This window comes from Nipponia nippon, unplaced genomic scaffold (genome assembly GCF_047370975.1).
Source record: "Nipponia nippon isolate SJK-2023a ecotype South Korea unplaced genomic scaffold, ASM4737097v1 scaffold_3, whole genome shotgun sequence".
Lineage (NCBI taxonomy): Eukaryota > Metazoa > Chordata > Aves > Pelecaniformes > Threskiornithidae > Nipponia > Nipponia nippon.
In genome coordinates, this window is record NW_028262347.1 from 126,853,208 (window position 1) to 126,873,783 (window position 20,576).

At 46.9% G+C, this 20,576-nt stretch overlaps 1 protein-coding gene across 4 annotated transcripts in view; it reads left to right on the forward strand.

Annotated features, from left to right (window-relative positions):
* Window positions 1-20,576, forward strand: part of INPP5A (inositol polyphosphate-5-phosphatase A) — a 256,262-nt gene that overhangs the window by 74,690 nt on the left and 160,996 nt on the right. For all 4 annotated transcript variants that reach the window (XM_087766613.1, XM_087766611.1, XM_087766614.1 and 1 more), the window contains exons 3-4: window positions 1,179-1,279; window positions 3,208-3,295. In XM_087766613.1, the coding sequence (XP_087622739.1) occupies window positions 1,179-1,279; window positions 3,208-3,295 (189 nt within the window). The remainder of the gene's footprint in view (window positions 1-1,178; window positions 1,280-3,207; window positions 3,296-20,576) is intronic.

Sequence of the window (20,576 nt, forward strand, 5' to 3'; positions counted from 1 at the left end):
TCCCCAGTACGAGAACGGGGGAGGATGCTGCGGCACAGAGCCCCAAACCTGCCGGCGCCAAACCCTGCGGAGAGGAGTTAATTAATTATTCTGGTCGAAGCAGCTCGTGGAAACCAGGCCGTTCTGCCTCTGAATGGCCGCACGGCCAGCGTGGCCTTTGTGCTGGCTGGGGCCGCCGAGTGCCACCGAGTCAAAAATAACAGTGAATCATATGTCAGATCTTCAACGTGTTCCTTACCCTGTACGCTTGCACCAGCGCGTACTTGGTTATTTCAGACTGTGACCCTTTTAAAAAAGGGAAATAGTTCTGTAGCTTGTGTCCATTAATTCACAAGATGGTAAGATGTGAAATACAAGTCGTAAAGGCTCAATATCAACACAGAGACATTTGTAGGTGTGGTGTTGGCAATGCTGAATATAGTTAATGCAGAGAAAGTTCATTAGGACAAAGTAACATTGAATGTGTGTTTAATGCAGCAGCAAATTTATAAACACTGTATATTTGATTTGGTGCGTGACCAAAAAAGCATACGTTCTAGGGTTTTTAGTATGATAGTTGCATCCTAGGGCCGACTGTTCAGTATTTAAGATACTTGCCTTTTCCAAGACTAACACTTGAAACAGCGTGATGGATTTACGTGCCTCTTACATTAGATACACGTGTATATATACCGTAGTGTCTGTGTGTTATTTAAATACTTTTGTAAATAAGATACTCCGTAATTAAAAATGTAAAATGTGACAGCTAATCAGCATTCTGTCGTGAGCTACTTAGAGATATTCTGTAAAAGTGGAAAAAAACGCACTTAAATTAATTCAGGTGTTTGAACTCTTCCAGACAAGGAGATGTTTTGATCATCTTAATGGTGTTAGGTCCTCTCTGAAGTGAGTTGGAAGAGGTTATATATTTGCTTTAAATGCCTAGGAACTAATTCATAGTTTAAAAAAGAAAATATTGGCTAAAAATACTTGAGATAATTATTGCGTATTATGAATCGTTTATGTGCATAAGAAATGATGCTCCCCTTATTGCTTACTACTGTTCTGCCAGTTACTTCTCAGGTAACAGCTGATAGTCCTGCTTTCGCAAGGAACACATCTGGATTTGTGCCGTTTATGCTGTATGATAATCGTTGCGGAAACAACTTGGTTAATATTGGTTTATCTGTTTGTTTCAGGTTGTACATGCACACAAGCCCCACTTCATGGCTTTACACTGTCAAGAATTTGGAGGAAAAAACTATGAAGCTTCCATGTCTCACGTGGACAAGTTCGTTAAGTAAGTAATTGGAAAGTTATACGACGTAACGCGGTATATAATTCCAAGCAGAAGTCATTAGATGCATGAAGTATGTAAGCTTCGAAATATTTTTCAACTTCGGCGTGTCATATGACCTTGCAGAAGGAAGCGACTGGGCAAATGTTCACGCTTCCTATTCTTTCAGAAATCGGGAAAAGTAACGAAAGTCTCCTCTGGCCGCGTCCTGGCAAGGTAATCCTGCAGGACAGGGCATGCGTACCTCCCTTTTTGTATCGTCTCTGAGGTGAAGCTTGTCATGCCTGGTGACGAAACCATTTCGTATTTGGACAGCACCTCCGGGCTCTGACCCCGGCTGGCGTGCGGCTGTGCTTGGGGGCCGGCGCACCGCCCCTGCTGCCCCCGCGCCTCCCACAGCTGGTGGGGCGGCGGCGGCTGGGAGCTGGGCAGAGGGTGGCACGGTGGGAGCACAGGGAAGCACGACCCATTTACACAACCTGACGTTGTAAGGGTGGAAAGTTACGAGTTCTAACGTGAGCCTTTAGGCGGGAGGGATGGGGCCAGAGCGGTCGGCACAGCTAAGCCGTAAGAGATGGGGGTGCAGGTGCGGGCGGGGGGAGGAGGCGGTCGCCCGTCGGTGCTCGGCGCCTGCGGGTGCTGCGTCTGCGGGAGAAGCTGCCGTCTGCGTGAAATCGTTTCTATAAAAACACCTTGTGGAGAAGCAGCTTTTTTAAAACGCGGGTCCGAAAACCGAGCGGCCGAAGGCCAGGTCCTGGCTCATTCGCCGGCCGTTCCCGAGGGCGGCCGGGCCGGGGCCTCCGTCCGCGGGGGTGGAGCTTCCCGGGCAACGGGCGCGGCCCCGCCGGCCCTTCCTGCCCGCCCTCCTCCCTCCTGCCGCCGCAAGCCGCTTCCACCGCGGCCACGTCCGACCGCGCGCACCGCCGCCCGCCCGCCGCCCGCCGGGAAGGGCCGGGGCCGGGGCTGGGAGCGGCCCTGGGGCCCCGCCCCCCCCCCCCCCCGCAGCGCCCCGCCCCGCCCCGCGGCGGTGCGGCAGCGCCCTCTGCTGGCGGCGGCGGGCGCGGCGCCGGCCCCTCCGCGCCCCCGCTGCCCCGTGCGCGCGCAGCGCAGGCCGCGCTCCGCAGCGGGCGGCTTCTCCCAGCGGCGAGCGCCGCCGCGGGCAGCGCTGCGCCGGGCCCGCCCCCGCCTCGGGCAGCGGCCCCGCCGGTCCCCTTGCCCCTGCCCCTCCGGGCCCCTCCGGGCCCGCCGCGGCGGGGGGAAGCGCGGGGCACGGCGGCCGGCGCGGAGCGGGTGGCCCGCTGGCTCCCGGGCGCGGCAGAGGCGTGCCGCTCTCGGAAGGTAGCCGTGCCGGGGCCCGTTTTGCTGCACCCCGTTCACCCAGGCACCGGAGGACCGTGACCTTCGTCCTCCCGTGTCCCTTCAGACGCACCCAGCTTCTTACAAGCCACCAGCGCCGCCAGCAGCACCCTTGGCCGCTCGGAAACGGCAGCTCCTGAGCCGCTGCTGGCGGAGACCCCGGGCTCCGTCCAGGCAAAAAGCTGTGTTCGCCCTGCCGTGAGCCGACTGCGCCTGCCCGCAGACTCACAGGGTTCGGGAAAGTCAAGCCCTAAAGTTGAGACCATGGGGCCTTTAGCACAAATCTCCCAATTTTACGGAATTTTGTGGTCTTTAGTTGCGCAGCTGTGTCCAGGTGGCACTTAGGAGCTCATGAGTCGTGTTGAAAGTGTAGCTGATGTGGTCAGCTCCGAAGCTTGCAGGCAGGTGGCTATACCACAGGAGACTTCCGTCCCTGAAATTCACGCCAAAATGAGATGAAGGCCTGGAGTTCCTTCGGGTGACGTTGGGGACGTTACAGTGCAGAGAACAATGCTAAAGCAATACAGTGCCTTTGCATCTCCCTTTATATTTTCAATCTCTTCTTTCTCTTTTAGAGAGTTGTTATCAAGTGATGCGATGAAAGACTACAACAGAGCTCGAGTTTACCTGGATGAGAACTATAAATCACAGGAACATTTTACGGTAAATTTCTTTCTGTCACAAGTTTAGTTCAACAGATGGTGAATTTCTTCTGTTAAACTCTTTGGGGTGCTTTCATTGGTGTGAGGGTGTGAGCTGTTTCTGTCGTGATGAGGATTACATCTTTAGTAGGAGCATTTACTTTGTAGGAGGTGTAAATGCTGATTTCACAGAAGTGCATCCGTTTAAAAATGAGTAGAACGTCAGAATGCACAGAAAGTCTTGTCTTTTGTTTAAAATTATTTTCTACGTGTTTTTTTTTTCCCCCTCTAACAATTAACCTTCTTGGTGGATCAGAATTACCTTCCATTCAGGAAAGCGTGTTGCTGTCTGGCAGCCTGAGGAGGTGCCAGTTGTGCAGCGTGATTAGCTGGCGGCAGGGCTTGGCAAGCGTTCAAGGCGTGTTACAGATCTCTAGAGCCGATTCACGGGCTGGCTCGCCTGTGGGATGGCGAGAAGAGCCAGAGCACAAGTTTCCACTAGCGTGCAAGTGATGTTTAGGTACGTGTAAAAGCATGTGTGCGGAGTCGCCTTGTACGCAGAGCAGAAGTGATCGTATGGTCGTTGCCGTGACTGTACAATGTGTGAACAGGTCTGCTGTTTATTTAGGGTGATTGCTGCTAATTGTACAAGAAAAAGCAGTCCTTTAGAGGTGAATCGGTGACGTCTCTCTTCTCGCCAGGACAGCAGCTTCCTTTTCTGCCAGGGTACTGCTCGGTGGCTGCCGGCAGCTCCGAGGAGCCCTCTTGCCAGGCTCCCCGGCGCTTCCTGGGGCTCTGCTCCCTGCTTCTCAGCTGGTGCTGCCCGGCAGCCGAAGGCAGCAACTGGGACGCGCAGTTCAAACAAGGAAAAACCAACCCCCCCCAGCACGCACACAAATCCGAGCTCGGTAGCATGTAACCTAGGGGAATAAGAACCTGGAAAGGTTTTTATTTATTCATTTGTTAATTACTTTGGCTAGGAGCCCAGGTAACGTGGAACTGGATAACAGGTATCAGGATTTTTTTCTCTTTTTCATCAAAGAGGAAAAAACCCAAGGTTATCAGCTTTACTGAGCCTTAGTGGGACAAGTCTTGTATCAGGAGTGTTAAAACTGTATACTGAGGAGGTTCAGGAAGCCCCGGTAGATGAAGGGCGGTAGGACAGAACTGTGTGGTTTAGAGTCTCTTACAGCTCAGAACTGCGTCCGGATAAACCTGCTGACTAGCGGGGATCCCGCCGGCCTGCAGCAAGCGCCTGGCGCAGTGGGAAGAGCTGTCAGGGGCTCTGCGTAACCTGCTCTGCTTTCAGCAGAGGGTCAGACCAGGTAACCTCCAGAGGTCCCTTTCCAACGTAGACTTTTCTGTGATTATGGCAAAAAGGGATAATCATCTCTGACCTTAATTTGGGAAACACAGTATGGAAGACTAATGCAACCTATAACAAAATATCTGTAACTTTTCTTTAAAGATGGTCACAATACTTTATGGTATTGAAGTTATTTTATTTAACGTGAGGTACGTGTATTTTTGATGCCACTACAGTGGATAAAAAGGCCTTTAAAGAGCCTTTGATAGCAATCCTAGACATAGAGCACATGCTGTTTGCGTCTCTGTGAAGAACTCTGTATTTTGCAAAGTTCCTAGTTCAAGAAATAACGTGGTTTCTTGTTTCACACACTAGCGTTATTTTCTAGGCACTATGTTTTCTTGCAGTACTCCCCAACCACCTTTGTAATTTTCTCCCTTTCCTGCCATAAATATTACTTTGCATATCTTTTTTTTTTTTTTTCTCATCCTGTATTTACTAAAGCTAGGCCTTCCTGGAAAAAGAAATTCTGTCAACATATTCAGTCAATAAAGGGGGGGGCAGGAAAGACTGCTTGTACGAATATTATTTTCCATGGAAAACAGTCTTACCAAACACGTGTGTTTATTATTTGATTAAATTACTCTCTGTTGAGCTAGTGACCGTAAAGATACAGAACAGGTTTGCGAAGGCGTTTGACGTAGTCCCACGTGACAGGCTGTTTGTAAATAACACTACGCGTACCAGTAAAGCGGTGTTGAGCGGCTGGGAAATGGCTCCGTCGGTCTCTAATGGAGGTGGCCACAGGAGGGAGGACATTTTCCATAGGAGCCCTCAGTCTTTTCAGATGTAGGCTCACCTGTATCAGTAGCCGGGCAGTGAGTGTAAGAGCGCTGCTGATAGAATCGGCAGCTGACAAAGTTATTGGGAAATAACGATAAGCGTAGTACCAGTGCGTGTTGGTAAGGTGTCTCCAGCACAGCGGGGACTCCCTGCCTGGGAAGGAGCAGTTCTGGGAAGGATTTAGAGGTTATGTTGGACAAACTAGAAACGAGCTCCCGTTGCAGTGCTGTAGCTCGAGAACAAAAGCGATCCTTGAAAGCGTAGCTGGTGGAGAAGGAGCCTAAGAAAGATGGTTGTGTCTCTGTGGACAGACATAGCGAAGGCAGCATGGGTGTTCTGGCATCCAGGTCTTGATCAGAATTTTTAAAAGCATAAGGAGAAGATGGAGGTGACTCATAGAATGACGTTTCTGGCTTTTTTCTGTCATTCTTTCCAACCTGTAAGAACCTTTTAGAGCTGAACCAGTTCGGTGTGAAAAGGGAGAAAACCAAAAGATGAGCAATGATTTAATTACACTTTATATTACTATCATCAGAAGAAAATGCTGTGTGCTAGAGGAATATTTTATACCTTCCTTGTTAGACTTTTAGTAGTAGTGCCTTGGAACCAAAGCCAGAAAACCTAGAAAGGAGAGAGGACGCACCTTCTTAAACTTCGCAAAGCTTCTTAAGCTTTTGACTTCTTATAGTCTACTTTTTGCCACTTAATGCCAACAGTCCTCGTACATAGTTCCTGAGACTACTGTCGTGAATCAAAGATATGCATATATATGGTTTTTTACACATGTGATTTGAACTGGCAATTCTTCAGCTCCCCCGTTCAGTCTTTGTGTGCATGTAACTTATGCGCTGGCTGACTGTCTGAACAGGGATTTCACCACTGTGGTGTGTCCATTTAGGGTAAAGTTTTAGTCTTATCTCCAGTGTGGTTTGGCTCACGTGATGTTATGCGTCTCCTTGTTTCCTCATTAATTCTGTTTGATTGCAAAGTTCTTTAACTTCTATGGGCTTTTTTCCATCCCTTCTAAGGCATGGAATTGGCAGCAGATGGTAGCCTTGTAATTAGTATATAATTACCTCTCTGTCTGTGAAATATAAACATTTATCACATATAGTGTTGTATAATGCTATTTTCTTTAGAAATGGAAAAGCCCAAGTGGTTGCAGTTTGGCTAACCTTTACCCCTGCTGCTTTCATATCCCCTTTTCTAGCAGTTTTGGCATTGCTTCTTCTGTAAGGCTTTCCTTGGCTTGGCTCCCGCAAAGCTAAATCAGATTTTGCTGCCCATAGTTACTCAGTTAGTAACGCTTGGCTGCGTTAGGACTGACAGCGAGATCGGAGAAAGTGTTTTCAGTAGCCTGGCCCTTCAGCATGCAGCCTGTCGCTTCCAGTTCAAGGCAACCTAGGATGCGCGTCTTACGCGAGTGTTGTGAAACAAAAGAACGATGTGATAACGAGGTGTCTCTCGTGGAGTGATTTGGTTTGAAAAGCTGTAATAATTCACTGTGTATTAAGGATCAAAATGGTTCATTTCGCATCATCGCAGACACAAATAAAGTTTAATGCCAGGCATTTGTCATTTCTGGTCATGTATACCAAGTCTGATATAAAACAGACTGGGTTTAGGTTTGGGATTTGTGGGGAGAGAGGGGAAGGTGGTGTGACCAGGGAGAAAACCCTGGGTGGGTTGGTTGGTTGGTTTTGTTTTGCCATAGGTGATAGGATGAAGCTGTGCAGGAATTTGTTCCGCTGAAAGCTTCTTACACGACACAGACAAAATACAAACCCAGCCCATGGGATGAGCAGCGGGTACAGCCTGGGAGAACGCGTTAGGTGCCGCTGGCCCTCTGACAGCTTGCGGCAGGTCTCTGGTCCCGGCGGGGTGGGTGGTCACCTCGCGTCTCTAAGGGAAGGGTTGAGAGGCAGAGACAGATTCTGGCAGCGACTCTTGACCTAGGGCTTTAATTAAAGGCAAGCGTCGCGAGCCTTTGCAGCAGAGGCTTTACGGGGAGCGTGGGGCAGCGTGCACAGGGGTGAAGCAATTCATATCGTACTTCAGAGATGCACAGTTTTATAAAATTTAAAAATGATCTGAAAATTAATCTCTTGGCAGAAAGCTGCTACATCAGAGCTAATGCTTGTCAGCTCTGGGAGGATGACAGCATCAGAGTTAAGAGCTCCCAACAGTTATGAATGAGGTTTGTGGGTGACAACCTTTGCAAGCGTAACGACGGCTTCCCAGAAGTTTCAGAGTAACGAAACAGGCGGCTGTGATGCTGTTCCAGTTATGACTGGAAACACTGATAGCAAACTAGCGTGGGCAAACCCACTCGTGCGCTAGCCAGAAATTATCGGACGCTCAAATAGCTTGACAATGCGTTTTAAAATTCAGCCTCCTGTAAATCTCTGTTTAAAACCATGATACTTTTTTTGTCATATAAAATGTAATCTAGGTGGTAGGTCTTAGTTTCTGTTAGAGAACATATAATTAGCGAAGAGAGAAGATAGGTATAAGATGACTGAAATACGTAAAAGTCTGAGAAGCTGAGAAATCCAGTACAATTGTTTTCTGTATTTGTGAGTATATCCAATGGGCTTCGCTCTTAATAAAGCAGGTCTTTGCAGTTGTATTGATTTTTCCTAATGTCCTAGCATTTACATTCTTTGTTAATTTTACTGTACTTGGTATATTTCATGTAAGGGGTAACTTATAAATCTTGATGCTTTTCTATGTGAAGAGTTACTCAAAAATAGTTGGGTTTGATGAACTTTTACCTGTCGATACTTCTTAAATAGCCCAAGTTAATTGTGAATAAGGTGCTATTATTCTGGAATAAGAGCATTCGTACTGAAGCTGAATAGCAGCCACAAATAAGTTGATGTTTTCATCAAATCCATAATTATTTTTAGATGAAAACATGTCAGTATAATCAGTGATGTTTTTTATTGTAATTAGATCAAAGCTAGTTTTGGTGCCCTGTATTTATTGATTTCTGGAATATTCAATTAAGGTTTTATATTGCTTAGCAAATGCTTTTTTGCCTTTTTTTTTTTTTTATTGTTAAAAGGAGGCAGAAGAAACCCCTGCATAGCTTAAAACATACTGGCTGTGTTGAACGCGTGGTTTCAGTAGGTTGAGAGAGAATCTTTATTGCAGTAAGCCAAATCCTGAGGACTCCTGGCAAACCAGACGTATGAGAGGGAGCTTGTCCCCAGCTCGTGCCGCAGGTTTTTAGGGAGTATGTTAGGAGTTGTGTGGTCATTACGGCTCTTAGCTGATTTGCAGAAGCATCTGCACAGTAGGGTATTCGCTTTACTTCTCAGTATAGATTTGTGTTTAAAAAATAAACAGAATCCTCAATTGCCTGCCTGCTTGCTCAGCCCGATAGATAAACTTGCAATGAAAAAAACGCTGTTGGGCTATACACCTGATGTGCTGAAGTTCCAGCTTGCTCCTCCTAGTAAGGATGTATTGCATAGTAATCAGTTCATTACATAGTGGGTTGGTTTTTTTTTTCAAATTAATAAACAGACAGACAGATACTTTTCGAAACTAGCGCTTCTGACATTAGGAAGATGGGTTTAAACAACACCGATGCCATAAACTGCAAAGATTATTTTGCACTGCTAATACAAATAAATTGAAAGGAGAGAGGATGCTGCACTCGCATGGCTGCCTTCTTCCAAGGCTCAAGTATTGCGAGAGGGTTCCTGAAATGAGCCTTCCCTTAAACAGCCACCCAGGAGACGGACAAAGATAGATTATCAGTGGAGAACACAGCAGGTAGTAGTCCATTTTTCTGACAGGCTTTATTCCCCCACCCCTTGCCAAATCTGTGGTTGGGTTACGGAGGCCGAGATGCTTGCCTCGCTGAAGATAGCAAAGGCGTTGGTCCGTCGGGAGCACGTGCAGGCCTCCTGATGAGCAGGGCTCTAGGAAACACTCAGCGGCTGCCATTGCACCACCTCTGTAACAGGGCACAAATCCGTGGTGTCGTGTAGGGGAGCTGCATGTTCCTCGGGCTGCCTGTCCGTCCCTCCGCACCCCGTGCACTCGCATTCCGGGGTGTCCCCCCATCAACCCGGCTCCTGGCTCTCTGCACCAGGGCGGTGCATCGCTGTCCTGGGAGCGGGGCAGGAACAGCAGCTGCCGAGGTGCAGTGGTGGTTGTGGGCTGCACGGCGCCCAGCGCTGGCTCGATGGGGGGTGGGCTGCTCCAGTCAGGTGGGAGCAATAAAGTGAGGATAAGCACTATAAAAAAGGCGAAATGCTCAAATTCTGCTAACACAGACATTTTCTCTTGGACTAGGTAAATGAGTACCTGCGTTGCCAGAATGTGTAGAAAATGGTTATGCTTTTTTTTTCCCCCCTGATTGTTTTTACTTGACTCCGTGCGCTCTGTACCAGTAGTTTTTAGATGTAAAATGGCTCTTAAACTAAGCTAGATAAAGCATTGGGTGGCCTATGGTAGGATCTCGGAGAGACCTTTGCTCAAGTCATTAGCCTTAATAATAATAACCTGAGCTAGTGTGACTGGGAGGGCTCCAGTGGTGAGCAGTGGTCCTAAAAATACAGACAGACAACATTTTATTCAAGTGTGTTATTTTACCTTAAAATTATATCTGCTCATTACTGAGAGAATAGTAAAGTTAATTTTTGTTAGATTAATGATATTTGAGTAATATTTTTGGTTGAGCTGAGTTCGAATAATTGGCCATTAATTGAAAAAGGAAATTGAATTGAATTTATCTTGTACATAAATCCTGTCATAGTTATTAATGGGTCTTAGAAAATATCGTCCTGTTCCCAGAAATGAATGGCGTACACTGATTCTTCTGAGCTTATTAGCTGTGGCAGTTTAGAGTTTTGTTAAATAAAAAAGATGATTTAGGAAGAGAGACATAATTGAATTGAATATTGGGGGAATTCACATGCCTGATGAGTTCTCAGCCCCTTTCTCCATTTTAAGGAATTTTCAGGTTTTGCAGAAAGGCAGATTTTCCCCAGGAGGTGGAGCTGAAGCACCAGCCTGCATTGCTGGGGCCGCCGGGCCGCAGCCCCTCTGCCCGCCGGACCCCTTTTGGGGAGGCCGCTGTGCCACCGCGCCGCGGCCACCAACGCGCGCTTCCATGCGCGCTGCCGGCGCGTTGTGAATGCGCGCTTTGACGCGCACCAGGTACGTCCAAGTACGTCCTTCTTGCAGCGCTGGCTGAGGCAAGCGCGGCTTGCGGGGCTGTGCGAAGGCTACGAGAGGGAGTTCTGGTGCCGCTGGCATGCTGATAACAGTCTTAAATGTGTAGCTATATATCAATGTGGCTTCTGCTGAGCGGGAGATTTTGGAGTATGTTTTCTTGCTAGGCTTATCCTTTGCTGTAGAATTGGTTTGAATTTTCTTCTGCTAATTATATGAGCCTTCTCCTTTTTTCCCTCCTTCCCTTTCCATGGAATTTTGTTTTGTACTTGAGTTTGGTTTTATAATGATATCTTTGAAAAATAGGCCAAGCTAGACAAGTAGGACGTCCTTTCTGGTCTTAAGCCATAGCATCATCGTAACACGACATCTCCCTGGTACCGAACGCACGTCTTCCTGTTGGTATGATTACAGCCTCACAGCTCTTAATTTCCCTCTGCCGGCAGCACCGTGGTAGGGGTGGTCTGTGGGACTTGACAGCCCTCCTCGCTGACGGTGGTGGGGTAAGAGGTTACGGGACCAGGACGCTCCTTCCTGTGTCCAGCTTGAGATCTCATCCCGGTGGGGCTTCCCGGAGACTCCTGCCCCGGTCCTTCCGAAGGCCTGGGCTTCTTTCAACCTTCCTAAAAGCAATACTTACACAAAGTACCGTTCATTACACGGCACTGGGTTCCCGCAGCGTGCGGCGAGGCGAGAGGGTGGCAGAAGCAGCGTCTGGCAGAGATGCTGTACCTGGGGGGATGTGTGGGGACAGGGCTGTTCCGCAAGGGAGGGTCGTGCGGCCGGAGGAGCCGTGGGACTGTCCGTTGGCTGTGTAGCCTCTCTCCTGAAATTAACTCCTATGAGTTTCATCCAGGGAACGATTTTCTGCAATAAAGAAAAGTCCACAGTCTCCTTTCTAAGAAGCACCTACGAAAAACCTACAAGTGTTTTGTCATTACCAGCCTCCACACATCATTTCTAATCAACTGCTTCCCCTGCCTCACTGTTTGTGTCGTTTGTTTGTTTGTTTTTAAATGAGTTAGTATAAACATTTTGAAATAAGTAACAACTTTTTAAACAAATCCTATTCTGCAAGCTCTTTGGGATTTGTTTTCTTGGTAGTCAAGCGGGCAGGGGCGTGTGTATCGCTGGTGGGCTGCGAGAGGAAGCCTGGGGAGGCCCCGCGGCGAGGCGCGAGGCGCAGGCCTGCACGGCGAGCCTCTCGGGGACGCCGTGGAGCGGAGCACTCGATTTTGTGCTGGTGCTTGCTACTCAGATACTTTCTTAATTTTTACTTTCTGCTGATTCCGCTTCGTAGGTGAGAATGAAAGGAATAAAACGATTTGAAAAATATGTTAGTCTTCCCTGTAAACGCCCTTTAAAATGCCAGAAGCAAATCTATAGCCATGCACAGAAGCGCCTTCTGGCGAGTTGTTTGTGGTAGAAACAGTGAAATGGGAAAAGGAGGCTTTAAACTCCGTTTGCAGGGGTGGAGGCGTGCAAAGCCGGAGGGAGCCTGGCGGTGGCGGTGCCTCTCGGCGCTCCGGCCTGAGGCCCGCCGCTCCGCAGGCTGCCCAGCGGCCCCCGCCTCAGGGTGCCCAGCGGCCCCCGCCTCAGGGTGCTCCTCGCCCTGCGGGATCTGTCCATCGCAGCCGCCCAGGTTTGGGGGTCCCTGATGAAATGCACGGGTGGGAGCTTTTTGAAACCTGCATCGCAAAGTCTGACCTCTTCATTAGCTTTTATCTTTTTTTAATTGACAAAAGTGAGGTCATGAAGTGAGCTGGTGAATGTAAAAGTTAATCGTACCGCTTCTGACGAAATCATGGAAAAAATGGTTGTATAAGTATTGTCATCGTGTGACATGGACATGTATTTACAACTGCCTGAAATGTAATCTCCCACTTAATTTCTTAGGGAACTAAGTCGGCTGTCAGGTAACCGCTTCCAGTCTCTTCTGGTGGGAAACAGGATCCCAAAGGTGTTGCCGCAGCAGTACCTTCCTCTGGTTTTGACCGCTTTTTTCCCGTGCGTTTTTCAAACAAATCTATAAGGTGTCTATAGAGGAGTTCTTGCCGTGAGGAATTTCATGGCTTATCTTCTGCCTGTTTTCTGACACTTCTGTATAATTGGAAGAGGAGGAATAATTACAAAACAGAGAAAAATTTCACAAATCAGTGGCCCAGTAATGCAGGCTTGGGTTGATTTCTGTTGTTTACAAATATGCTAGTGCTGAGGAAATTGGCGATACAGCTGCTTTATGCGTAGAATCATTATACTGTTTGTATTAGGTATGGATTTACAATTTATATGGAATTGCATTTTCTATGGGCTGTGGATTTTATATTCAGAATTTCATACTGCAGTTGTGCAACAGACTGCATGTTGAGAAAAATGTGAGATTATTTGTAAAGAATAATTATAACCTGTTTTTATAGAAACCCATACATCTAAAAATCAGCTGAAATATTTGAAATTAAATTATACTGTCTGAACACAAGGGAAATCAGCTATTTCTAAGCTTTTAAAAATTAAAAAATACTTTTCCAATTGCTGTTGGAAAAGTGAGGCTAAAACAATTTTTTTTTTTTTAATTAAACTATAGCTATCATCTAAGGCAAGACGTGCTGTGGTTGTTGGTTACTTGGGCAGGTGTCTTTGAGGTGTGTGACTCGCCCGCACTTGAGCGGCACTGAGCCTTGCATTCCCTGGTATCGGTGTTTCAGTTCCGAATGTCCCAAGAGTTGAGGTTGTTTAAAATCAGCTGTACAGGCCACGGGCGTGGGACGCAGCTCCCCGGCTGCCTGCCCTCAGCTCTGTGGAAGCGGGACGCATCAGGAGAGCCCGGCTGAGGAAGAGCAGCTACAGGCAGCTCACGGAGAGGCCTGCACCCTGGGCCGGGGAGGCTGGGGGGAGGTGGCTAAGGAGGCCTGCAGCCCCCGCTGCTGCCGCCCCGCTCCGCAGCCAGGCAGGCCCTTCTGCTGGAGAGGCCCCCCCGAGCGGGCGCCTGCCCCGTCCCCAGGGCACCGGGGCAGAGGCCTGTCCCAACCCTCCCCGCCGCCCGTTCCTGCCCTCGTCCTGGCCTGCGCAGGTGGACCGGACCGCGGCGAGTGGGAGGCGTGGGACTGCGGTACCGCTGTCTGGTGCGGGGGCATGGTCCCGCTGAGCAGCGCTTCCCTGCTTCTGCTAGAGGAAGCCAGCAGGTTTTGAGGACAGTGAAGGAGAGAATAGCACAGGTGATGTTAAACCTGAAACACCTCAATCGGACCTTTCCGCTTGGGTCCCCGTGCCCTCCCTTGCTTCTCAGGAGTTTCCATGGCGGTTAGGATTTTGTTTCCCTTCTCGTGGTGCGTGTGGTGTGTGGGATCTCCTGGGGCGCTCACCGGAGCCCGGGGCCAGGCTGTGCTCAGCTGCGCGGGCAGGTCCCCGCTTTGCCTCCGCACTGGCTGGGCCGGCCGGCAACGTGGTGACCTGCGGCACCGCCGTGGGCTGCGATGGCACTTGGTGTTTCCTGAGCTGGCGAGGAGAACAAACTACAGAGGAGAGCTGCTCTTGTTTCACTGTAGGAGCGTGTTGCATTTTTGTTTGCTTCTGCCTTGTTCCATATTTAATTATTGTGTGTTCTTAAAGTAATTTGTCTGGAGATTTATGGAAAGAATTATTGGTTGGCTCAATGCATACATCGAAACAATAAATCTTCTCAATCATATTCCATTTATTCGACAACTCTGCTTTTGACAGTTCACTGATACTGCAGAGACACTCCTGAGGCTTTAACTTAGAGTCCTTTGCGGCTTAGTGTTTGCTGCCTGCTTTTTGCGTGACAGTTCTCAAGTTTTATTTAGCTTTTTTCCTCTTTTTATAGTACATAATACTTAGAATTTATTCTTCTTAATCCTGTCTTGAAGAGTGAATATAATTCAGTTTGATACATAAATTTGTTGCATGCAAATAGTAAAGAATTTTGAGGGAAAACATGGCTAATAGAGATTTTCACTTATTCTGAATGGAATAAAAGTCCCGTTTTCAGGCCTTTTATTTTATTTTAGTAAAGTTTCTTTGAGGTCCGAGAGCACAGCAAATCTTCTTGGGGTGAAAGGAAGAAAACTGTCTTGGCAGAGGAGCTGAGCACAGGCTCTGAAGAGCAAAGGCTGTCCTAGTGACAGGCACAAGGCTTGCAGCTTCGATCGTGGCATCCACCCTCCTGAGCGCACGAGGAGTAGATTCACATCACTGCACCCAGTCTGTGCTTGGTCTGTCCCCGAGACCCCCGCACCGCGTGCTGGGTGGCGCCGGGTGCAGCAGAACTGCGCCAGACCAGAGACACCAACGTTGCCTCGTTGCGTGCGGTCGCTGCCACGAGCCCGGTGCTGTGGCACTCAGCTGGTCTGGCTCCCTGATCGGTGCTGGGGAAGCAGACGCCGTGTTTCCCTACCCGTCTTCACTTGTAAGCGCTTTCCTGGCCAGGCTGGGGTGGGGGCAAGGGACCTTTCCTAAAAGCAGAAAGGAGAGCAGGGTGCTGCTTGGTATCCATCGTTAGCAGCTCATCCATAAGTGATCTGTGGCCAAAGATTAATAACTTTTCACATTAGTGATTTGCAGGCAGCTGCTCACTGTGTTTCAGTACATGACTGCATTCTGCACATCTGGCGAACATATGTTGGTAAACATTTTCATGCTGTAAAGTATATTTACTCGGACCTAACCCTTCCCTTCTAAAACACAGGAATCCTCCCAGCCTTCTCTTAGGACTGCGGAGGCGTTGCTCAGCAGCCCTGCCGTGGTCCCCAGCGTCCCGGTGCCCAGCTGCTGTCAGGGGCTGTGCCCGCGGGCAGGCCCCCGGCCCCTCGCCAGCCGGAGAGCTGGGCCACCCGCCGACAGCCCTCGCGCTTCCACCGCGCCCGCCGCTTCTGCTGCAGGCGAGGAGAAAAGCCGGCTCCTCTGAGGGGCTGCCGGTTTGAGGATGCTTTGCGTAAAGGTTCGCTGAGTGCTCAGGAAGGTGTTGAATATTTAATGGCGCAGGAAGAACGGTAATGAAAAACAGTTGTTATCCACTGAAATAATTAAAGATCTGGCTAAATAGCATAGTAAATTCTTCCATTTGAAGTTTGCAAAGCCCCACATGGGTCCCCTTTAGAAATTTGGGGGCATAGTTGCCAGGTTTTGTCTTTCAACAGAAAAAATAAAAATTATTAAAGTACTGGGCAATCAGATATCTTGTTTGCATTTATATGCCGTAGGGCTAAGGGCAGGACCATTTACACATTGCTTTAGCATAGCCACGATTTTATTAACAGCTCTCTTCAAGTAATGCGTCTGAGGAATTTTGTTTGTGCAAACAAAGTGTTCGAATTGGAACAGCTCTGGCTTTCAAGAAAAGATGTGAGATTGGAAAATGAGAAAATAATTGCTTAAGAAATTATGAAACGCTGTTTAAGGAACTTGCTAATGTGTTTGTCTGAGGCATTGAATTAATTCTTAAATAAGAGCACCGTGACTCTGTAGAAAAATAATACGTATGCTATTTACCGATAAAAACTAATGGGTTTATTAGTGTTTGAAATCATGTCATAATGCAGTATTCATAGCCGAAAAGAAAGCAATCCAGGAGTCTGCTCACTCCCTTTCTATGAATAGCATGTGGCGGTCAGGTTTCACTGCATAGCTTACCAGCTATACATTTTGAAAAGGTTTGGAAATGCATCTTATTTTTCACAATTAAAAACAAAAGGATAGGAGAAAAAGATTTTGTTGTATTACACTACCTAATCATAATCTCAAGATATGAGTATTGATGTGAAAAGGCAGCAAGCAGCCCAATTTCCAAGGGAAAAATGATGTCTAAAAACTGCACGGTTCTCGGTGAAGTTGAGCTGGGCTGAAACCTGCAGGCTGTGCCAGCGGGGCTCTAGGGGATTTGGGCAGTGGAGTAATCCCCAATGAGAAAAGCCAGTTCAAAAAGGCCTGGCGCTGACGGCGAGGTGGTGGTGTCTCCCCCACGATGATGGCTGATGCACGCCGAATGCCACACGGTACTTTTAATGAGGAATTAACGTTCAGAGATTTCGATGCTAGTATTATAATGCCACCGGCACACACTTACTACTCTGTTAAATTTAACAGTGTTTGCAATGTACAAACCCAAACCAGAACCTTTTGACACTGAGGAAGTGTTTCCACTTAGTTTTAGAGGGCTTTCCAAGTGTCTATTGATCAGTGTTCTCTAACAGCACAGAAATAATGTGTCTAATTTAACTGGCCACATGGAGGAGTATAGAAAAAACATTAGTTATCCCTTGAAAGGCTTGGAACATCGATAGGAGGACATAACATTAATGACTTTCCTATACACGAGCTTCAAAAATGGCTAAATGAGGAAGAAATTACAAATTTATTTTCCTATAATTTCAGCAGTTGTCTTGTTTTACTGCACCAGTAAAGCATTAAGCAATGAAATGTCACACAAGGAGTATTTTCCTGATAATTTGTCTGACATGCAAAGCATATAAAACAAAAGAGAAAAAGATGGAAATGTGGGGTTTAGTCATTTTGACAAATTTAGTGATTTTTGCTCATGAAGTCTGGCTAAGAGTCTGCTGCTTCTGTCCAAACAATTTCAGATATCGCTGTTTTCTAAGTGGCTCACTGTATCAGGAACATCTTTGTTGTCTCACTTCTGTCCGTTACCCTGAACGCAGATTGCTAATTTTATGGTAATCTATTAACATAAATAAATGTATAGAAAAAATTATTTAGATTCAGGCTTTTGTTTTTCAGATAAATGGGATAAATACCAGTTCTCCAGAGGTGGATAGTAGAAGGCCAGGTTGGGAAGGGATATATCGTTATCAGTTCCCTGCCTTTGGTTGTGCAGTATTGAAGTGTAAGGGAGTTTTGGGTTAGTTTCATTTTATCCTGCCTTTTCCAGATAAATAGAAGATTTTATTGGGGGAAAAAAACATATAAACTCTGATTTCTGAATGAACTAAAATAACCCTGAACATGCATTCCAGAACTGACTGACGTTACTCCCACGTTCGCCTGCGACGGACTTGCAGGCGAAGGTTTCTTGTGGGCCTGTACCGGGTTCCCTGCCTCGCAGGCGGGCGTTGCAGCTGAGGGGTAAGGGCTCCTGACTGCTGGCAAGAGTAGGTTTGCAGGCGGTATTTAGAAGTGCATGTGCAACAGATAGTCTTTTGCGTTCTGCCAGTTTGACTATTCAAGTTGGGTGTTTTTAATCTTTTAGGATTAGTGGAGAAGCATTTATCCTAAGATTTTGAAAAAGGCTCCTCATCTGCTCATGAGGATGCTCTTTTTTTTTTTTCTTTGCTAGAAGTCATTGCTGTACGGAGGTTATGAGACATCCAGTGTTTCTCTTTCCTTAAACTAGAAGGTACCTCTTTTATACCTGCTTTATATTAAGCATAGAAAAAAATAATGCGAAAAATAGTAATCGGCATCCTGTGAAGCGCTTCGTCAGTCAACAGAAGTTGTGCATGAGGAGGTGATTAAAACCTGTGACCACGATTTTCAGGCTGTGGATCTGGAGTGTGGTGTGGAGGCAATAAACCGGGATAGGGAAGGGGGATAAGAACTGCCGTCGGATTGCTGATCAGACGGTGTGGACGTGGGACAGGATTTGCAAAAACAGAAAACCAGGCTCAGTTTCTTCCGGATAACAAGGGCAATAAAAGAGCAAAGCTTTGCTTGGATCACTGACAAGGGAGTGCATCAGAACATCCAAGAGGAAACATCGGACAGTATAAAGATGATGGAGGTGTAAAGCTGTGTCGTGCAGTATAAGCCTCATCTTTAACATATTTGTGAAAATGAGTAGCTGTGTGGGTACTCCTGCGTGCTGGTAACAAACTAGTCTGTGTCCCCTGGGGCGGGCTGAAGAGCAGGCGTTCGTAGGTACAGCTTGCTGGTGTGGAAGTTACGGGAAACAGCGCTGCCCACAAACGGGGGGGAGGGTTTGGGTGGTCTCCATATCAAAAGCTCCTCATTGGTGGTTTGACCACTGAGATTCGGGCAGTTAGGGGGCTCAGACCACAGAGGAGGAAATCGTGTAAGGAAAGAAATATAAACGGATGGGTAAGGTATGAGAATGTCAGAAACAAAGTACTAATGATCAGGAAATATATGGACCTTGAGGGTAGGAGAAGACAAAGTACATGATAACTTTAATGTAAAAAAAAAAAAAAAAAAAACCAAACAAAAAACCCCCAACCAAACAAAAAAACCACCCAACTTTTTTTGCAAGAATTTGTGTCTGTCTCAGCTAATTATAATAATGGCTTATTAATCTCAGGCTCAAAAGGTTGCAACCTAAAATGTCTTGCATTCCTGAAAAGGTCTCCAAAAAAGATGGAGTATTCCTGTATTGACTCATTTTGTTGTGAAAGCAGCTGCAGTTATAAATCCCACATTTAAATATCACCATTACTTACAATCTTCTCTTATACAAATTGTCTTTTAAATAATAGTTGCTGTAATGTTAGATCATTTTAAAGCTTCCCATCTCCTTGGTCTCTGGCTACCAGGTAGGAATTTGAAAACCACTCACTGTCACGGAGGGAACCAACTGCACCAGCTTTGGATCCTGACACAGATAATGTGTGTCCCTTACCAAAGAGAAAAAACACCTCAGTGCATCCTCCCCTTTTCTCTCTCAAGCACACCCTGCCGGGTGGTTTGGTGTGGTTTGGTTTGGTACGTTGATGCTGGATGGAATCAGCACACCCAAATCCCCGACTGAGATACACGTGCACGGATACAAGTGCTATCGGATTATGCGAATGTCTTCTTTTGACACGCCGCTTTTCAGAGGAAGAGGCGATCTAATCCCCTAGTTAATATGGTACATGAAAACAGGTAATACACTGATGGACTTTGTATGTGCTTGGTGGGGGGCATTAAAGCCCTGAGTAACATTTGAAAGGTATTATGGTATTCCGGATATCTAATAGGGTATTTATTACATTGTAATTATACTTTTAGAACTGAAGAACAATGTTTCCTCCAAAAATAGCAGAAAAATCCTAATATAATATAGAAATAAAGGCCAAGATTGGGGGCGGGGGGGGGTAGGTACTTCTATTTCAGATGTTGCCTTACCATATTTCCAGTTGGCTACCCCAAAACTGAAATATCACTGAAGTGCTGATGGCTTTAAAACTGGAATTAGCATTGCTTATCAGTTAGTGAGAGTCAATTTACAGTACACAAGCTACCCTGCACTTGCTTCCATAAGAATAGAGAGTGTAAATCTTTGCACTTGAACTCTTATGCTAACTGCTTCTTCAGATCTAGATCTGTTGCAGTTACTTCAGGCATTCGCCCAAGGTGTACGTTTTCCCTAGATTCACTCTCTAGGCAGAGGAGCGAGGACCACTTTCTGGTGCTACTTGTCTTTTGACAATAGTGGGAGAGTACTGTGTGTGTGTCAGGTGCCTGCAAGGCGTGTGGGGAAGGAAGGGGTGAAAAAAATAATTGGGAGGCTGCTGTTTTCCATGGAAGGATTGAGTGCAGAACAGCTGCCTTGCTTGTACGTTCATTTTGAGTAGTGATTTCTCCATGTAGACAAAGGTTATTCTTCTGTAAATGGAAATGATTTTTTGAAGGACAAAAAAAAAGTTACTTCAGTCGGCTTGGAAAAGTGAGAAAAATCTGAGCTAAATAATTAGAATACTTTGAAAATACAAACTTATATAAACTGTTTCGTGTTGGTAAGTACCAATACATTGCTCTTGGGTCCCTTTACAGCAGATAAAGGTTACCTTTTGGGGTCTCTAGGAAACAGTGCCAGACTTGAGGAGAATTCTGTGTTGTGTGGGGCTGTGTGGGAAAAGAGCAGCTTGTTTTGTCACTGACCGCAGTAAAATGTTGCTTCAGGCTGCTCCGGTCAGGGTCGGTAACCAACACGCTCTGGCCAGGAAAGCCTCTCAGAGCAGCTCGTCAGGAAACATGCCCTTTCATAGGGAAT